Source organism: Momordica charantia, assembly GCF_013281855.1.
Source record: "Momordica charantia cultivar OHB3-1 chromosome 2 unlocalized genomic scaffold, Mcharantia_2.0 BLBB01000002.1, whole genome shotgun sequence".
Taxonomy (NCBI): Eukaryota; Viridiplantae; Streptophyta; class Magnoliopsida; order Cucurbitales; family Cucurbitaceae; genus Momordica; species Momordica charantia.
In genome coordinates this window covers 9,477,858-9,497,784 of record NW_028275160.1, presented here as the reverse complement: position 1 = coordinate 9,497,784, position 19,927 = coordinate 9,477,858, and the positions used below count along the sequence as shown (strand labels likewise).

Sequence of the window (19,927 nt, the reverse complement as noted above, 5' to 3'; positions counted from 1 at the left end):
TATAAGTCTAACTCAATTAGTTAAAATGCATTTTGCTATTGTTTGTCCAATTGAGTTTGTTTTTTGGCTCACCTACTTTTTCTTTTTTAAATTTAACTAACTCACCTTCTTGTATCACGTCGTGTCAAATTATCACTAATTAATCTAATTAAATACCTGTCAATAATCAAGTGAAGGTACTAACCTTTTAGTAAAATGTTCAAGGATGTAATTGAAACTCGTTATATTGCATGCGATCATCAAAAATCAAAGACTAAAATGATAACAAAATAGATATTAGGGTCAAGTCAATTTTACAAATAGCTTTCATGACATTAAAGGATTTGGTTGACAAGTCAATTTTTGGTTAACTTATCCAACACATTGCACTATTCATCAAAATGAAAAAGAGAGAAAAAAAACAGTATTTAATTTGGAGATACCAAATAACAACTATTTTGGAGTCTTCCTCTCAAGGTGAATGAAAAGGCATAATCAGTCCTACAAAGAGTTAATTTAATTTGTTTAATTGTTCAATTATTTGAGTGTTTTCTAAACATTCTCTCACTTTCCAACCATATAATAAAGTTTAAATTAAAACCATGTCAAACAGAAACCAAAGACTGAAAAATGTAATTTGATTAAATTAATGTTGTCCCCTCCCTTAAGCTCTCACCTTATTATATAATCAAGGCATGTTGCAATAATTACCTAGTCAACAATAATAGTTATATATATATATAGAGGTTGTGGAAAGACCAAACACTTTTTTAATAAGATTTTTAAATATGATAGTGTAGATAAGGATTAAATTCCAAAATTTTAGTAATGTTGTTTCTTTAGTCCATCTAACTTATAGAAAAAAAAATTAGAATCCTAGAACTTTGATCTTGATTCTAATTATAATTGTTTTTATCGTTAACGTTACTTTTTTTCTTAGTACAACATGTTGGGGAGGGGATCTAAACTCACAACATCTTCGTTGAAGGTATATACCAATTACTGTTGGACTGTACTCACTTTGACATCATTAACGTTACTTACGACGTATTGAGATTGAACTAAGATAATCTGACACGATGTGACACAAAAGAGCATATGTATAATGATATATTTTTTTACGATAGTACCTTGAACCATTTAGAGTAATTATACCCCAAACTTATTAAATTGTTGTAATTAAACAATGTTACAACTTACTGATAATTTAAAAAAATGCACAAATCACATGTTGGGAAAAAAAACCTCGCACTTTTATATAGCATGAAAAAGTAGGAAATAGCATAAGAATCTAGGTGGAAAAATTATTACAATCATACAAAATTTTCTTCGCAATTCTATTTTTTTCTTTTTAAAAAAAAAAAATCTCTCAAAGCTTTATACCACTAGTCGTTTAAAATATTTCTAACGGACAAGTAAAAGGAAAAAAAAAAGAATTATTATTATTATTATTATTATTTTGTGTGGTAAATTCTCATTTCTTTTTGCTAGTTTTAAATGGAATACATGATATTTTCTTAAAAGAAGAAAAAAAATATTCATAATATGGGCTATCCATGATAATAGCCCAAGTATAAAAATGAGCGCTCTTTTATGGGCCTTTTTAATCCGAAGCCCAAAAGCCACCAGAATTAGGCACCGAATATGGTCCGGCCTCCACAACGGAATGGATGATCGGAGAAACGGCGGCTATGGCGGCGACAGCAGCAGCGGCGAGGAAGATGGCGACGCCCAATGGAGAGCCGCCATCGATTCCGTTGCTACTTCATCTGTGTTCATCTCGTCTTTAACTAATGGTGTTCCTCTTACTTCAACGACCGCCGCTTCAATCTCGAACGATGATTCTGAGCTTAATCTCGCTGCTCTGCCGCCCAAGCAATATCAGATCAAGGTCTCGGTAGCATCATCTCCCCTTTCCAGCATTAAACTTATTTTTTTCAGTTATTCTCTTCTTATTATTATTATTATTATTATTATTATTTTTTGCGGCTATTTTATGGTGAAGTAGTTGGAACGGGAATGATTGGAATATAATGTTATTTAGATGATAAAAAATTTAGTGAAGTTAAAATGTGTACATTTTTTATCACTCATATGAAGTTTATTCGAGATGCGAAAGATGATGATTGTTGAATTTGGTTTGACCGTGAAGGCTGAGAGCTATTTCGAGTTCGAGTTCTTTTTATTACTTGATGATGACTACGAACCTCAGCATATTGGTTGCTACTCTGAATCTGAAACCACTAGAAGTATACATCTTCATAACATACTTTGTCTCCATTTTATGGTTTATTGGAATTGTTTATTGAATATGGAGAATTAGCACAACTGAGAATACGGCTTATGAAGTGCTATAAATTTAGACTTCTTGCGCTGTAACGCGATTAGACAATATAATTATATAACTGTGATTAGACATGTCTGATCCACTTGAATTGATGTCTCTCTTCAGATGGAGATACTATTTACTTTGTAATTTCTAAGAATAACTGATGGACTTTTTGCAGGCACGGAAGGTGTTGGAGAATATTTTAGAAACTACTTTAGAGGTGGTAGAACATCCCATTTCTGTCCCTTCTGATGATTCCAAGGCCTGTGTAGGTGGAATTCGTTTGTTTAAAAATGCTCCCATTGGGGTTGTGTTTGATCACGTGGGTAAGTAGATTTTGCTGTATTTTCTTATTTGAAGAAGTTAGGACGGAGACAGAAGTAGTGATATTTTGATGCATGTTTTTAAGACCCATTATATTGGATATATTAAACTGCTATGAGACAAGTATATCTATATATCGTAGTCATCAATTTGACTGACCAAGAATTGTCTACCTGTTATAGGACTGTTTAAATGCTTCCCAACAACTCCCTTAAATGGTTAATTAATAAATGTAGATAATAGATAATGCTAATAGTAAGCCAAATCTATGTTCCTAATGATTTTTATTGCTATTACAAGGATGAAACAATTTTATGTTGCATGATGTTTCCTCTGGTAGATGCTTCGTATTAATGTTCAGTCCAAGGAAGGAATAAACATCTTCAATGCGAGCAAACTGAGAAAGAGATCAACAAATATTTTCATGATACGTATTTTGATGATAGTAGGCCTTCGTTTACTGGGATTATTTGTGGTTAATTAACCAGTCACTTCAGCACTAGATTCCCTAGGCCCTTTTGATTGGCCTTGTCCAAGGAGTTCATTGTGTCAATTACTGTAATAGAAGTGATGTTGGGTATGGAATTTACATTTTAGAGGGCAACTTTTAGAAGTCAAACTCCAGGAATGGGCTCTCGTATTAGAGCTTTTGGAAAATAACTTTCCTTGCTAACAGGGGGATGGTCAGAGATGGCTGCTCGAGAGCTCGGGTTTCTTCCCTTCTGAGTCCTCTCTCTAGTCAACTATAGCTACAGACAGAATCCTAGAGAAGAAACTAGTTGGATCTTGCTTTCATGTGGAAACTGAAATATACAAAGAATATCAAATTTTCATCTGGTATTTGCTTCTATGAGGAACTACTTCTTTGGAGATCATTTTAAGAGGATATCTAAAAGCTTCCTGTCAACAAAATTGGTTTATCACGTGTCATGTGTATACAAGGAAACATAGAATAATATTCACATTTTCTTAATGTCTACTTCTAGACCAGGGCCGAGTCCACAAATACTGGACAAGATTGTTGTGGGAGTTTAAACTAGATTGACGGCCTTCTCATAATCTTATGGGTGATACTAACCAGCTACTTTTTCTTCCTTCTAAGAAGAATGAAAAGCTGTCGGCCAAATGCTGTCAAGCTACTTTATGGGTCCTTTCGAAGGAAAGAAATGAATTTTTGTTGCATTTATAGTAGTTTTCTTTGTTAAGAAATTTGTGATCTTATTATTAATTTTGGGTTCTTATTGGTGTATTCTTTATTTTGTAACTATTCAATCTTTTTTTCAAAGGCAACTGGGGTAACTTTTTATATTTTATTTTATGCTATTTTTGCGGTAGGGTGGATGCTTAATCTCCCACTGATTTTATTTTTTTTTATACTTTATTTTACTTTTGGATCGTGCTTGAATGTTATTTTCTATTTCCTATGGAAGAAAATACCTACCAAAGAGGCCAAACTTTGGGAGAAAAAAATGAGTTTTTGTGGATACGTTAGGCAGTTGGTAGTCATTTGGTGAATTAGAAGAAGGATTCTTCTCCCATTTAGCAAGGAGGTCTGAGGAGTTGAAAACCTCACAAATAGGGACATAAAGTGACCTCATTTATGGTGATGGACATTTTCCGATAGCTTTCTGTGAGACCCCCTATCGTTGTAAAGGGGTAAACTCCCCTTAGTTGTGTGGGTAAGTCTTTTGTAAGGGGGGTACTTATACTTTTGGGCTTAGCTAAGACAGGTATGTTTTTTCTTTAGCTAAGGTTTAGCTTTGGTAGGAGAGCTCCCAACCCTCTCTAACCGTTGGGCACCTTGTTGTATGCCCAAGGGTAGAATTCTTCTGTTTTTAATATCAATATTGTAAGGAGATACCTTACACTTTCATTTTGCAATAGGGGTGAAGATTTGGTCACGAACCTGACTCTTTTGTTGTACAGAGTAATTTTTATCAAGTGTAGTCTTGATCCAAGTTATTAGATAAATTTCTAGAAGTCCATGCACTTCATCTCTAACTGTTACCAAATGTCTAATGTTATGTTCTATTGTTTTCGTTAGAGAAAATCCCCAAGCACAGTTTGCAAAAGGACAGGCCCTTGAAATTAGCCTTTATGGCTTTTTGGTTATTTCATACCTCAATGAAATGCTTGTTTCTGACCAAAAAAAGAAAAAAAAAAGAATCAAGGGAATCAAAGCGGCAGATAAATCGAAGGTTTCTTGTTATAACAGGGGTTTTCTGAAATGAACGTTGTCAGAGAGGGACAGAGGATCACCAGTAAGAGACAAAACATAGATAAAAAACTCATCTTTCTTAAGAAAGAGGACATAAGGACAAGGGAAATTGGTTTCAAGAGAGTCATTGCCAATAATGATTCACCAAGAATTGTGAGAGACCTGTCCCCTACAGTTAACTTTATGAAGTTATTAAAACGTGGAAGACTAGGGGAGATAGCTTTCCAAGGATTCTTGAATGTTCCTTTAGTCACGACTCACAATAGAAGTATCCCATCTACTAGGGTGACACTCATACTGCTAACAATGATTTTATTTAGGCATCCATACTTGCTGACAGTGATTGTTTTGCTAGAGATCATAAGGTTCTAAAAGAAAGCACCCGAAATACTTAGCCAAGAGGGCAGAGTTCTCATTCCTGACAATTAGTCAAGAAGCCAAAGAAGGATGATACTAATCAATTTGGTGCTTTCTCATCTTACTATTTATTATATGTCCATTTTCCAATTGCCAAGAAAGGTGGCTTGGAAAATTGAAAACAAAATCTTCTGTGGAGCGGTTTTGAGGAAAATAGATTGAGGAACTTAGTTGGGTGGAACATGATGGTAAAATCTTTATCGTTATGTAGTTGAAGTTTGGGTACTACTTGTAACTTGAAGAATGATGCAATGCATTATAAGTTAAATGGCTTTGGAATTGGAGGTTTCCAATAGAAGATAATAGCTTGTTGCATAAGTGTTCGTGAGTAATTATGGATTATGGTTTAGATGATCTTGAGTGGTTTTCTAAATTGAGGATGATCGGATGTTCAAGGTGCCTGACTGCCTTTAGGGAAATATTATGAAGAAAAAAGACCTTATTCTGATTCTGAAGTTCTCTTCGTTTTAATATTGGGATTGGGAATCATCTCTTTGGAAGGATATTTGGATACAAAAACAGCTCCTTTATGCTGTTTTCCAAAAATTTATGAAATTTCTGTGTCTAAATTAGCCTCTTGTTTTGGATGTACGGAATGAGAAAACACATTTTTGAAAATTTACTACCAGAAGAAATGCTAGCGGTGAGGAATTGGAAGAATTTTGTTATTTTTTCCTGCTGATTTATGAGGTTATTCTCGAAAAAAGAGAGGATAGTAAAGGATGTTTTTGGTCATCGTGTATGGAAAACTAATAGTCCAAGAAAAGTCAATTTCCTGATTTGGATTTTGCTTTTGGGATACTAACACAGCAGACAAGCTTAAAAAGCAGTGTCCTTTCTCGTATATTGGCCCAAGAATGTCTTTGCTTCATTCGCAGCAGGGAAAGAGAGCTCCTGTGTGTTTTTTTTCAGTGTTCATCGCAGAAAAGTATGGGACTTGTGTTGCAAGAAATCAGAAATTGCTTGGGCTTTTGATGCAAATGTTAAGAATGATCTACTTCAACTATTTGGTGAAGGTCACTGTTTTAAAAGGAAGCAAAGGTCTTATGATCAGTTTGATTAAACCACTGTTTTGGAGAATTTAGGTGGAACGGATTTGAAGATTGTTTGAAGACAAGTTTTCTAGCTTGGTGGATTTGGTGGAATTAATTAAATTCCAAGTACTTTTGGTTTTCTTTTTTTTTTCCTTAATATAACTGGGAGTCTTAAATTTACCTCCCTATACCCCCGAGGGCACCGTGTCTGTCCTAAGGCCCAGACTTAGGAGACATGAAGAAACTTTTGTATTAAGCTCACCCAAAGGTTCGAACTTCAAACCTTTAAACTGGAATGATCAAGAGACCCTAAGCTCTTACCAACGAGGTTGTTCTTTGGGGGCACTCTTGGTATGCCAATTCAAGAGAATTTTGTAATTTTGAAATAGTGCAAAAACTTGCATTTGCAACCGACACGTACTGCATCTGCTCTATTGTAAAGGTCATCAAATTTTTGAGTTAGAAAATTTCCAGATGAACTTTTGCATGCATGTCTGTTATATTTGCCCAACTCTAATTAGAACCCCAACAATTATTACAAGCATATATACCTTACAGTGTTATTCATGTCCTTTATACTACGGATTCCAATGAAAGTTCTTAACGTTACATGTATAATACCTTCAGATGAGCTCGAACGTCCCACAAAGAGACCGAAAATTATCCCCGGGAAAGAAATCAACGAGAAATCGAAGAAGGTTATCATCACTCATATCCACCATTTTTATTGCTTATCATTGGTCCACATTTTGTTAATACTATCATCTCTCTTTTCCTATCTCCTTAAAGTTCAAGCAACGGCTCCAATCCGTGGCCGTTGATGGAAGAGACATAATCGCTAGTGCGAAACGTGCATGTGAGAAATCAGTTGTGAGGCTTGAAGCTAGAGAAGCAGCAGCCAAAGCAGCTGCCAAAAGAGAGGAGGAAAGGGTAGCAGAGCTGAAAAAGGTAAGAGGAGAAAAATGGTTACCATCTATTGCTAGGGAAATGAAGTTACATTCTAAACATTAGATTTTGGAAACCAATTCTTAGACTTTTTTGTGGAGATGCTGTTTTATATGTTTGCAGTATGCAGCATCTCAGTCTGAGTTCATAATTGTTTTTTTCTTCCCTAGAAAACTCTTATTTGGTCCTTTTTTTTAATTTTAATTTTAATTTTCTGGGTTAGAGTAGAAGGAAGAAATTTTATTTTGTTCTTATTTTTATTATTATTATCTTTTGGGTTTGAAGCAGATAGGAAGGATTTTTTTTTTTTTTCCTGTGTTTAGTTTTGCATTTTGGTGTTCAATTAGGGATTCTTTTAAAACACAATAGTTTTTGCTATATCAGCAAAATTAAAAGTAAAAAATTAATTCTTTATACTAGAACATCAATTTTATATATATACACTTTTCGAAAAAATACTCAGCTTTTCGTTATTGCAAGAGACCAAATGAAACTATTTTGCAAAACTTAGAGGTTGAATCAAATAGACAATAAAATAAAAACTTAGAAGTTAAAAGTGTTATTTGCTCTAAAGATAACTAGTTGATGATGATTTTTGCATCTAATATATAGAAGTGCTTAATTTAAAAGCATATTGTTAACCGCTCCCTCCGAAAGAAAGAGCTATGGAATTAAGGGTTTGTTTGGTAGAGAATTTTGTTTTCAGATTTAATGAATCAAATGGATATGTGTTTGGTATCTGTTTTTGGATTATGTAATCCAAACCGTAGAGATTTTTGTATGTCTAGTTTTCATGCTGAATTTGAAACTTTAAAATGCTTTGATAAAAATTTTGATAAATATAATATTTCATAAATTCATTTCATTTTATTAAAATTAAAATAGGTAAAACATAATATATTATAAATTATAATAATGTAAAATAATAATTACACCAAATTTATAACATATATGTTAATAAATTAATTAATACTATTTTATATTGAACTAAGTATTTAATTCGTAATTAGATTATCCTACAAATTTATTATTAAACAAATAATTTTTAAATTAAGGTTTAATTTTAAAATCTGCTATTGTATTCGACAAATCACCAATCAAACGTAATGCTCTAATATTCTGATCAATTTTTAAGGTGTTTTTAATTTATTAAAAGTGTTTCTCAGTTATTCAAAAAGTCAGGCCAATTCTTTTTCTAAAATCCTTGGAGGGGAAAAATATAAAAATAATTATTAGATTCAATGAAATTTAAAATATATGTGTAATTTTTTAATAAGCAATGGATGTTTTTAGTTAACAATAAGTTGGAAGATGGTTCCACTCAATTCAAGTTAATTTTAAGAGAATTCATAAATCAATCAAACCCACAAGGATGTAGACAAATTTGAAATTAAATCTAATCTATATAGTTTGAATTGGGATTATCAACTTTTTTTTTCATTCATCAAATTTTTTTTTAAAACTATAGATTAGATTAGGTTGATCATTTTTTTTAAGTCATTAGATTTTCTTATCACTCTGTGATATACATTGCTTATGTTATTATTATCGTTATTTATTTATTTTTTACCTAAATGTTAAATAACATATAAAATACAGACTTTTACAATAAAATTGAGAGAACTAATTTGCTATAATAATTATAATTTGTAGCGATTAACAAATCTTAGCATTTATAATTATAAAGGTATTTAATAAATCTTAGCATTTTATAAACATAACAAAAATGATTAAAAAATTTATGATTGGAACATAGGCAGCAGGGAAAATACATTCCTATCCCTACTTCAAAAACTAATTCGAAAAAGAATATATATATATATATATATATATATATCCTCATCTCCAACTCTAATTACTCAAATAAACATTTCGAAACTTTTGCAAACCAAAATCATGGTTCTAAATATTCGTTGATATTTCCATCGACATATCCATGTTTCCATAAATCGACATTTCCATCATAGTACAAGAAAATCGATAAAATATAAAAAAAAATGTCAACAAAATATCACTAATATATACATAACATTAATATTAATTATTTTTAAATAATTTAAAAATAGGAAAATATTTATTTGTTAATTTAAATATTTTTTACGATTTTTTAAGTTTTTTTTTAACTTTTACAGAAATATCCATCAACGTCGACATTTTATCTATATTTCCATGAAATTGAGATCTCGACGTTTCCACATTTAAAACGTTGACCAAAATAAAATAACCTCAAATGAAATGAGGGAGAAAATTGGAAATTATAGATTGAGGGTATTTTGGTAAATATGTGTCGAGTCCAATTTTCCAATTCCTCCAAATAAAAGGGATTAGGGTTTCTTTTTTCCGGGCCTTTCAGCATTGTTCCACAGATTCAGAGAGAGAGCGGCAAAACCCTAATCGAATCGCAATGAAGTACAACCCTAGAGTCTCCAGCTCCCGCCGCAAGAACCGCAAGGCCCACTTCACGGCGCCGTCGAGCGTCCGCCGGATTCTGATGAGCGCCCCCCTCTCCGGCGACCTGCGCTCCAAGTACAATGTCCGCTCGATGCCGGTTCGCAAGGACGACGAGGTTCAGGTCTTGAGAGGGACCTACAAAGGCCGTGAAGGCAAGGTCGTGCAGGTCTACCGTCGGAAGTGGGTCATCCACATCGAGCGGATCACCAGGGAGAAGGTGAACGGCTCCACCGTCAACGTCGGAATCAATCCCTCCAAGGTTATGATCACGAAGCTCAAGCTCGACAAGGACCGCAAGTCGCTGCTCGATCGTAAGGCCAAGGGTCGCGCTTCTGCCGATAAGGATAAGGGCACTAAATTCACCGCGGAGGATATCATGCAAAGCGTCGACTAATTTTGATCTGGTGAAAATTTTTGCAAGTTATCTCCTTAGTTCTATCCCTTTCTCTGTTTTGATAACTTAATGCTTTTTTGTTTTCTATTCCTCCGAATAGACGATGACAATGTTTTATTGTTTTAATGCTTTGAGTTCTTCAGTTGCTCTCGGTACCTGGATTTTTGGTTGTTTTTCAATGCAATATCATAAGATTCCTTTTGTTAATACCTCTGTTCTTATTCTCTGAATTGAAAATTGTTATCTGATATTGAGATTATTTGACTTCCGGACGGCAGTGATGATTGTTGAAGAACATTAAGCAATTGTGACTTTGAACTGTTTAACCATTTGGGTTTCAAATTTCAAGAACTCTGCTTTGTTGCTTTTATCAAGATTTGAACCCTTGATGCATTGAAGCCCTTTCACCGTATAGTGCCTTTTATTCCCCTTTGAAGATTTCCCTATCAGTAGTAAATTTTTGTATGTTTATTAGAGGTTTGGATTTATTTTAGCTCATTACATTACAACATATGAATTAGATTCTAGGGCCTAGAGGGGGTTGCACTTTGAATTTATACCAATATTTTGCCTTGAAAGTTGAGTGAAGTTTTTGTTATTTTACCTTGACTGAAGGCCATTCTTCAAAGATAGTCTTGTTATTGTTCTTTTTTCATATTATGTTTCTGAAACCATAGAAGAGTACCAAATTAATAGTTATTGGTTTTTTTTCTATTGTATGAAAATTATGTTTTAGAAGTCTCTCTGTTTTGCAAATGAATTTTGATCCAAAATGAAATACTATTATTTGTTTTGGTAAAGTAGAAACCAGTTCCATTTTAAGGCTATGGACCCATCATTGCTAATTTACAGAATGTTAACCGATTTCTTAGTGACTAGAAGAATCCCTGAATTCTTGTAATTTGGAGTCAAGGAGTTGAATCTATGTTTGAATTATTGTTTGTTTATCCCATATTATAGGTTTGTTTTTCTTTTTTTTTAGTACATGTAGTGGTGGGGGATCGAATTCACAATCTTTTGGCTAGAAATATATGTCAATTACCACTGAACTATTTCTACAACAACGTAAATGTATTTCGGTCCATATGAAACTTATTTTTTCATATTTTGTATACCATATACCATGTTACACAACCATAGGCTTAATTGATGTATTTATGGGCATTTTCAAATATTTCAGCCCAAGAAGTTAATTTTGATCAATCAATTAGAAATCATAGAATAGCTATTATGTATTTAGTCGCTATACTTTATCCTCGACAATTTGCATTTGGTCTTTCTATATGGTTAGATTTGCACCAAGCTTTATGAATGCATTTTCAAGCATCCTTAGACCATATGATTTTAGGTACACATGTCGTATATTTTTCTCCCGCTTCTTTTAGTTTGGTGTTATATGTGGAAACCGATGGTGAATCCTAATAACATGTGTTTATTTGTTATTGTTCACATACTTGCAATGCGATGAAATATGTCCTTCATAGGTAATATATGGTAATATGTCCTTCATAGGTAATATATGGTTGACATCGAGATGGTTGATGATGAATGGGAGTAGTATACATTCTTGTGAAAATTTTCTTCCATTAGAGTATTGATACTTCCAACCAACATACTTGGTAGGGGCATCACTAATGTTCTAATGCCAACCCCCCAACCATAATTTTAATGATATAGCAAATGATGGAAGAAAACCTCCACCATAGTTTTAATGAATCAATTATATATATATAAATGAACTCTTTAATTTATTTTTGAAAAATATAACTTAATAATAGTGTTTATTGAAATTAAACAAATAAAAGAAAACATATAATATCAATAATTTTTTCAGTAAAAAGTAACTAAAGCTTCAAAGTAAAATTTAATCAAAAGAGAGGTTTATAAATTTTTTTTAATTTAATGGGCCAAGCCCAATTCAAAATTTGATCCAATAAGTCAAGTCCGAGATTGGGTCGGTCCGACCCAAACTCAAACAGTATCAAATAATATCAACAAAGATTAACATTTACAAAGTGAAAAAAAAAATGCAAAGATGAGTTTGGATAGGCGATCCTATTGATGACCTATTTCATTATTTCCTCATTATTATTATTATTATTATTATTATTATTATTATTATTATTATTATTATTATTATTACGTTCACATGTTGGATGTGGAAAATGAAGAATAAGGATAAAGATGCAATGGCCACAAGGACTTGAAGAAGAATTTAGCAATATCGCTACTTTCTGAGGTGGACATACTCCCCATACAAACTATTTTAACTAAAGTTTTAAAACTATTTTAGCTAAAGTTTTAAATATCGAGGTCTCAATTTCATAGAAATATCGATAAAATAACAATACCAATGAGTAGCTTTTAAAAAAATATATTTAAATTAACTAATAAATCAAAATACTCTTTATAACTAAGTTAAGAATGATTAATATTTATATTAGTGATATTTTATTGATATTTTTCGTATTCTCTCGATTTTTTTAGACTAATAATTCCAACTTAGATTTATTCTTATTTGGCTCTCTTTATATTTGTAAATAAAGATCAACGAGATCTTATCTAAAAAAGTCATATATATTATTTTAAAAACAAAATTCACAAGATCCTAATGTAAATAAGCCAAAAAATAATAAAAGAAAAAGAAAAGCAACGAAATTAGAACATTTTGACTCAATCAAGAATCATGAACTCTCTCCAATTTAAGAAGATATTAGGTTGTCAAGATGACCAAATGCCTCCAAAAGCCTAAAAAGGAAAACCAACAAAATAAAGGGAGGGAAAAATAGTAACAAACAATCCACAGCATTGGAAAAACCTAAACAAATGGATCTGTGGAACTACTTATTGGGTGCTCTTTCTTTTTCACGAGCAACGCAAGAATTTGAGTCCTCTTCACAAAAAAACCTTTGCAAAAAACTAGGGCTTGAGGGCAACAGCCAAACCGAATTTGGGAATTCTGTCCAATGCCTTGGTGTCAATCTCACCAGAGATGGTCAACAAAGATTTTGGAACAATTTCATGCTGGAGGAGTGCACCAAGCTTCCCATTGTTGTTCAGCTTTGCCTTCACCACTGTCAGATGATCAACAGCATACGACCCTCCTACCGTGAAAGTATTCTCGTTCGTCGAGAATCTCCGAATAATCTCTCCCACTGCAGCACTCTTCTTGAGCTGATCCAAATGGTGCACGTAGGAAGCTTTTATAGAGTCTCCCTTGTCACCTCTTTAATGGGGAGAGAAGCTATGGATTAGAATGTGCAACAGATCCAAGACAATAATGAAGTTGCAGAATTTGACAAAACTGATCTTTAGCCAATGGAATGATATCTTACAAGAAAACCGATGCAGATGAATCGGGTTTTGACACGCTAATGCCAGCAGCATACTTAGTAAATTTACCAGAAGTGGTGTCATAACCTGCTTCTGCTCCAAAGGCAATGCTTGGAGTACCAATGGTGGCTGAAACATCAATGAAGGGGTTTTGGTTCAAGGCAACTGCAGTCGTGAAGGTTGCGTGGTCATGGAAATATTGAACCTCCAGCTGCAAGAAGGAAAATAATCGGATATTGGCCATTTTAAGTGTAAAAGAGATCACCTACACTCTAACAGAAAGAATGCTGCATTCTACCTTGCCAGAGTTATGATCAGGCAATTTAACTGAAGCAATAGTCTTTGTGGATGGGAGAATCTCATTTAAAGTGATGATAGTAGATATCTGGCAAAAACAAAAGAATGTGTAAGATGAAAACACAAAGGATGTGTAACATGAACCAAGTCCAGAGAAAACAAATGCAAAATAAATATGGCTGAGAAAGCAAAACAACCCACATTTGATTCTGTATCAACTTTGACATCAAATGTAACATTCTTGTACTTGTACAGCGCAGCAATATCCCCAGTTGAAAGCCCCCCTTTCTTCACTGCTGTTGAGGTGAGGACCTACAAGAGGAAGAACAATACATATGAATATAGTTTGGCATGAAGTTGCTCCTTAATTTAACTACCTAGTATGCACTAGCAATTGGAGAAGGAATCTAGCAGAGAAATGAACTCAAAAACCATGATTTCAGCTTAAAAGACATTAACATATAATTCAAAGCAGCAAAAATTCATAGAAAACTTGAAGTTAGAAGGAAAAACACAGGACAGTAACAGTTGAATTTAGATAGCCAAATTCAATAGCAATGAAAAACCTATAACAGCAGAAAGAAGCACCAAGTGACGGTAGAAATTAAAAAAAAGTGGGCTGTACAATGCCTAGTTCAAATCCAATCGACTTACTAATCAACAAGGAGCCTTATAGACGGCCATTCAATCGTAGATCCTAACAGAAACATCTGCCCTAGAAGTTCGAAAACATTGGAGCATTCATCCAATTCCGAAAATAAGTCAAACAGTACAATTGCATAATCATCCCAAACTACCACATCATTACACAACAGAATACGGATACATAAAAGCGAATCCAAATCCTAATAACTGACGACCTAGACCTTTCGCAGCATGCCCCAGAGAACCGAAAACAGCAGAACAAATCAAAAAACGCTAACTGTGGCATTCTTACCACTCCAGCATGGCTATAAGTGGAGACAGAGAATTTCTGATCGGAGATGTAGTCCCTGGTGAGAAGATCTAAGGAAAAACAGCAACGATTAATATTCCGATGGCTGAGGCGGCAGAGATTGCAAATCGAGGGGGATTCAAGAGCAGAATCGGAGAGAAAACAAAGAAGACTGTAGATTAGACGATTACCTTTGGCTTTTTTGCCGATGTCGGAGAAAAGTCCAGGTCCTTTGCTCATGGTGGCGGTCGGAATTTGCAGAGAGAAGGAAGATCCGGAGGAGAATTGGCAGAGCCGAGGAAATGGGAAGGAAAGAATGTGAAGAGTATTTTTCTTTGGAAGAAAAAAGATTTAGAGAATGGGCCGATCACCACGAGTTTTGGCGATTTTTTGGCGTTGTGATGGTCCGTTTTCTACACTTGGGTTTTAGGAAATTTAGAATTAGGATTGGTTGCCAAAATAATATTGGAAATTAAATAGCCTCTCAAAAGAATTATTACAATGTACTATCCAACTTCTACTAATTTTATGGTTTATATTTTCAATTTTTTAAAAATATTTTGTTAGTATTTGGGAGAAAATTAATAGTTATTAGTGTTATGGATGAGAAAATGTTAGATTCATTTATAACAACGACATTATAGTACTTCAATTAGGATACGTCAATCATAAAAGAGCCACAACCAGCTACATTGAATTGGAGTGGTTGACTAGGATGGGTCTTGGGAAGCTCTAGGCCTGAGGCTCTTGCATAAGGCAAGCCACTTGACCAGAATGAAGGACTGGCTTGAAGTCTGACTTAGGATTGTACGCGGCATGTGACAACGTAACACTTAATGGATTGATTAATATTTTATAGTGTATGACACCGATCTAGGTATGAACTAGCAGAATGATAGAGTTGTTTTTCGATGTTCTTTTATCAACCTCAGGAATCAAATTTATGTTGATGACGTAGTGTTTGGTTATAATTCTGAAAGTCGGGTTCAAGAGTTTGTTAACGATATGAAAAAAAAAATTGAAATGAGCATGGTAGGAGAGCTTAATTATTTTTGGGTCTCCAGGTCAAACAAATAAAAAAATGGAATGCTTATTACTCAGAGTAAGTTTGCTAAAAATCTTGTTAAACATTTTGGGTTAGAATTAGGAAAACATGTGAAAACTCCCATGGGTACACCACTAAACTTACCAAAGATGAAAATGGTGTAGATGTTGATCTCACTCTCTATAGAAGTATGATAGGAAGCTTACTTTATCTTACAGCTAAATCGTCTTGATCTATGTTATAGTATTGGAGTCTATGCTAGGTATCAAGTCAATCCTAAAGAATTTCATTTGAATGCTGTAAAAGAATTATAAAGTAGGTAAATGGGACCATTAACTATGGGCTTTGGTATTCAAGAGATTTCACTTTTGGATTATGTGGGTTTAGTGATGTTGATTGGACTGGAAATATAGATGATCGGAAAAGTACTAGTGAGAGGTTGTTTTTATTTGGGAAATAATTTGGTGTCATGGCGTAGTAAAAAACAAAATTCTATTTATCTATCTATTGCTGAAACTGAGTACATAGGCGTAGGAAATTGTTATACTGAACTTCTATAGATGAAATAAATGTTAGAAGATTATAGTACTCAAACAAAAACTTTAATTATTTATTATGACAATACTACTACTATCAATGTTTCAAAAAATCCAGTTCATCATTTTCGTACTAAATATATTGATATTCGACATCATTTCATAAAAGATATAGTCGATGATAAGTTGATTCATTTAGATTATGTTTCATCAGAAAAACAACTAGCTGATATGTTTACTAAGGCTCTGTATTTTAATAGATTCGATTTTTCAAGAAAAGGAGTTGGCGTGTGTTGTGTTAATTTTTAGTTTTCTAGTTAATTGTGTTTTTACTTTTTGTTATAGTCTTTAATTACAATTCTTGGTAAGACTCCTGTTATATGGTTTTTTTGTGATTAATTTTCTTTTTCCATTTTGGCCTTGTTTTTATCAAAATCAAGGGGAGCTTTTTTTTTATCACACTCGCGGAGTTGTTTTTATTGATTTGATGTTACTTTTATGGGGTGATTTTGTAGATTTTTTTAGCTACGTGTTTTTGCCAAAAACAACGATAGAGGGGAGATTGAAAAGGTTTTATTTGTTGTCATTATTTTTGGATTCTTTCATAATTTTCTTAAGCATTAATTATTTCTTTTTGGTAAATTTGTCCAACGGCTTTATTTGAAATTTGACATATATTTGATTGAGAAATTTGAGGGATCATGGTTTTGATTTGGCTACATTTAATTTTAATTGATTAATGTAATCTTTTCCATATTTACGTGATTTTTTAACTCTTTGAATATTGAAATGTTGTTCAGACAATTCGATCGATCGACCAACACTATTCTTCTCACGTGTTGATCGATTCAATTTTGTCTTACTTACTGCTTGATCTTTTTTGGTGAAAATCAAAACGGATTATTTGTTCTCTTTTGGTTATTGAGAACGGACTTCGATTGAAGACGGTGAACTTTATAAACGGTTGTTGAGCACACTGAATCTAACACAAGGGAAGCTTGTGAACGTAGATCGTCAAAAGGATTACAGCAAGGGATTGCAGCATAAAATTCAAGAAGGAAGTTCTTTTAAATTTATGCATAAGACAATATTGTATTGTGTACTAATCTTTTTATAATCTAGTTTAAATCTTTGGGCGTGGCCTCGTGGAATAGGTTAACCGAACCACGTTAAAAATATCGTGTGTTTATCTACTTATTTAGCTTTGCATATTTTTAGCATTTTTACAACTCAAATTAATTTTTATTTATACAATAGAAAAGTAAATTTTACATTCATCATTATCAGTCATTAAATAACTTGGATAATTAGGTCATTTCAATTACTATATTTTTTTTCTACCTAACCTACCACCTATGTGGTATGTATACATTGCATCCCAACTAAGTTCTCACAAACGTGCACCTTCCCCCTTGTTAATTACCAAGAACTTCGTTGCCCCTAGTAGCGAAGAAAATTTCCACCCAAAAACAACTCAGAGTCTAAACTAAAGATCAAAATCTAAAAAGTCTTCTTTGTAGTTATAATGCCCAAATATCAAGTCGGCTCATTCGTATTTATATTGATCATTAGGAGCCTCTTGAATCTTCTATTTACCATGATCTTAGGAGCACTGGCCACCATGGCCCAAACGAAAGTCAAAAGACCTCTACGGAAATGGTGACTCCAATAACGATTTGCGGTGTCCGATCCGTCCTTTCTAGGCCTTTTGACTATTAAAGATTCAGTCAGTGGGGGGACCCTATCGGGCTCGTTCCCCCCATCAGTAGCATATTTCTATGCGGGTCTTAGCAAAAAAGGATTGGGTTATTTTGGTAAATACATTCAAACAACTCCAATCCTTTTACCCATTAACATCTTAGAAGATTTCACAAAACCCTTATCACACAGGGTTCAACAAGCAATCGATATTTCACGGGTGTAGTACTATTTGTAGCAGTGGTCCTTATATATCGTATTAACAATCGAACGATGGTCGAAAGAAAAAATCTCTATTTGACAGGGTTTCCGGGGGGTCCTTGAAAAACTGGTCCAAGCCGAAATCTTCCGCCGGGGATTATTTCGCTCGGATTTCGATTTCCGCAACTTGAACCAGTTTTTGGATCAGGTCATCAGCCAGCATGCGGCCCGGTACTACTCGGGGCTCCCCACGGTTTAGTAAAAAGAAGGGGAGAATGTCCGTCTTTCTGCTAAAAAGGATGTATTGAACTCATAATTCATTAGATACTTTTTATGAATGCAATCGACTCCTGATGAGAGCTGAAATCCTGGTTGGTGCAAACTGAGATCTTGAAGCTAAGGTTTTTTTTTTAGAGTATGCCAATATGATCTTAATGAGGTGTGAGGCTTTGCATCTGAAATTCGTTGGGCTTCCCTGTTCGGGGGCCTGCGTCCCAACGTTTTTGTGCAATAAACCACTCCGGTCGAAAACTAGTGGTAGGTGGTCCCGCGGAAAACCAGGAGACAGAACCGAAGTCGGGGAAGGAGAATCATATGAGTCCTCCTTAATTCACAAAGCCTAAAGTTGACATTTTAATATTGATTTTATGAAAAAATAAATAGAAAGCCGAGCAATCAGTTAAGCTCTTTCTGAGAGCTGCTCTGCGAAGCTGGGCATTTAGTGTTCTTATAGTGGAACCATACTAAAAAGAGAATAGAAAGGGCCTTCAAAAGGCGCTAAGAGAGATGGACCCTTGTTTGATCTTATTAATATCCTCTTTCCTTGAATTAGTAATGGGACGTATATATCAAAAGTTCAGTGTGAAATTTGAATGATCCGGATTGTTTCAAATTCCAATTTGTAATTCATTGAGGTTGATCCCGAAGTTACGGAGCCAAAAATCGACTTGAAATCTTAAAAAAAAAAAGTAAAAATAGTATGTTAAATTTCTTTTGTATCGTACAAATTCCATTTGTGTATGTGCTCCCGAGAAACATATAGGACTCTGACTTATTGTTTGCACAGGGAGTCATCGAAAAAAAAAGTCAGACCCGATACAGTATTTCTAATTGAACCCACACTAAAAGGAGGACCACAAGCTCGGGGCTGGACGAAACTTAAAGTATCAACATGTTGAAACTTCTTGGGGTTAGCAGTGAAAGAAAGAGCCCATCATTCATTTCTGTGCCTGTTGAAGAATGAGCCGGCGACTCATAGGCAGTGGCTTGGTTAAGGGAACCCACCTGTGCCGTAACGAAAGCGAGTCTTCATGGAGTTTCTTGATTCTGAGACGAACTACACCGCATCTTTCTCATGCCGTTTCTCCTTCTCAAAACTATCTTCCCCACTGTGTCCTTCTGGAGATGGGATTGAATGAAACCTCTTTGCTTGCGGGGGCAGAAGTGGAAACGTCTGAGAGAGCGCTTCGGGAAAGAATCGTGTGGCACGGTGAAAGGTTTCCCGTTGGGGTTTTCGGCCCCCCTCCGCTGGTCTTCACCAAGACACATAAGGGCTCTAACCATATTTCGGCTCGTGATCAATCCATAGATACCAATAGAAAATAAATAGGCACTTATAACAAGTACATGTTCGAGCATGATTGACCAACTCCTTATCAATTCTGATTCATTTCAATATGAACAAAAATTTAATAGATTAAATTCAATTGACAAAAAAAAAGTACAAAACAAGGGAATATATTCTAATGATGCATGGCTTGCTTGAAACAAAGGCATATCACTTAGACTGGTA

General features: G+C 34.1%; 3 protein-coding genes across 4 annotated transcripts; 2 read left to right on the top strand and 1 right to left on the bottom strand.

Moving 5' to 3' along the window:
* Positions 1 to 1,597: 1,597 nt before the first annotated feature.
* On the top strand, positions 1,598 to 7,535 carry LOC111017872 (uncharacterized). Of its 2 annotated transcripts, none has more exons than XM_088120459.1 (4): positions 1,598 to 1,876; positions 2,487 to 2,634; positions 6,929 to 6,999; positions 7,091 to 7,535. In XM_088120459.1, exons 1-4 carry the CDS (start codon positions 1,646 to 1,648, stop codon positions 7,310 to 7,312), a joined length of 672 nt encoding a protein of 223 aa, XP_087976585.1. In that variant the 5' UTR covers positions 1,598 to 1,645; the 3' UTR covers positions 7,313 to 7,535. The 2 variants fall into 2 exon arrangements, with proteins under 2 accessions (XP_087976585.1, XP_022149444.1); XM_022293752.2 differs by having other exon boundaries at positions 1,602 to 1,870.
* Positions 7,536 to 9,578: 2,043 nt separating this feature from the next.
* Positions 9,579 to 10,298, top strand: LOC111017871 (large ribosomal subunit protein uL24z). The gene has a single exon (XM_022293751.2). The coding sequence runs from the start codon at positions 9,651 to 9,653 to the stop codon at positions 10,089 to 10,091; it is 441 nt and encodes a 146-aa protein (XP_022149443.1). The 5' UTR covers positions 9,579 to 9,650; the 3' UTR covers positions 10,092 to 10,298.
* Positions 10,299 to 12,764: 2,466 nt separating this feature from the next.
* Positions 12,765 to 15,053, bottom strand: LOC111017963 (mitochondrial outer membrane protein porin 2). The gene is made up of 6 exons (XM_022293865.2): positions 14,847 to 15,053; positions 14,659 to 14,726; positions 13,923 to 14,033; positions 13,723 to 13,809; positions 13,427 to 13,635; positions 12,765 to 13,317 (listed from the first exon to the last, which is right to left on the bottom strand). Exons 1-6 carry the CDS (start codon positions 14,893 to 14,895, stop codon positions 13,011 to 13,013), a joined length of 831 nt encoding a protein of 276 aa, XP_022149557.1. The 5' UTR covers positions 14,896 to 15,053; the 3' UTR covers positions 12,765 to 13,010.
* Positions 15,054 to 19,927: the final 4,874 nt, after the last annotated feature.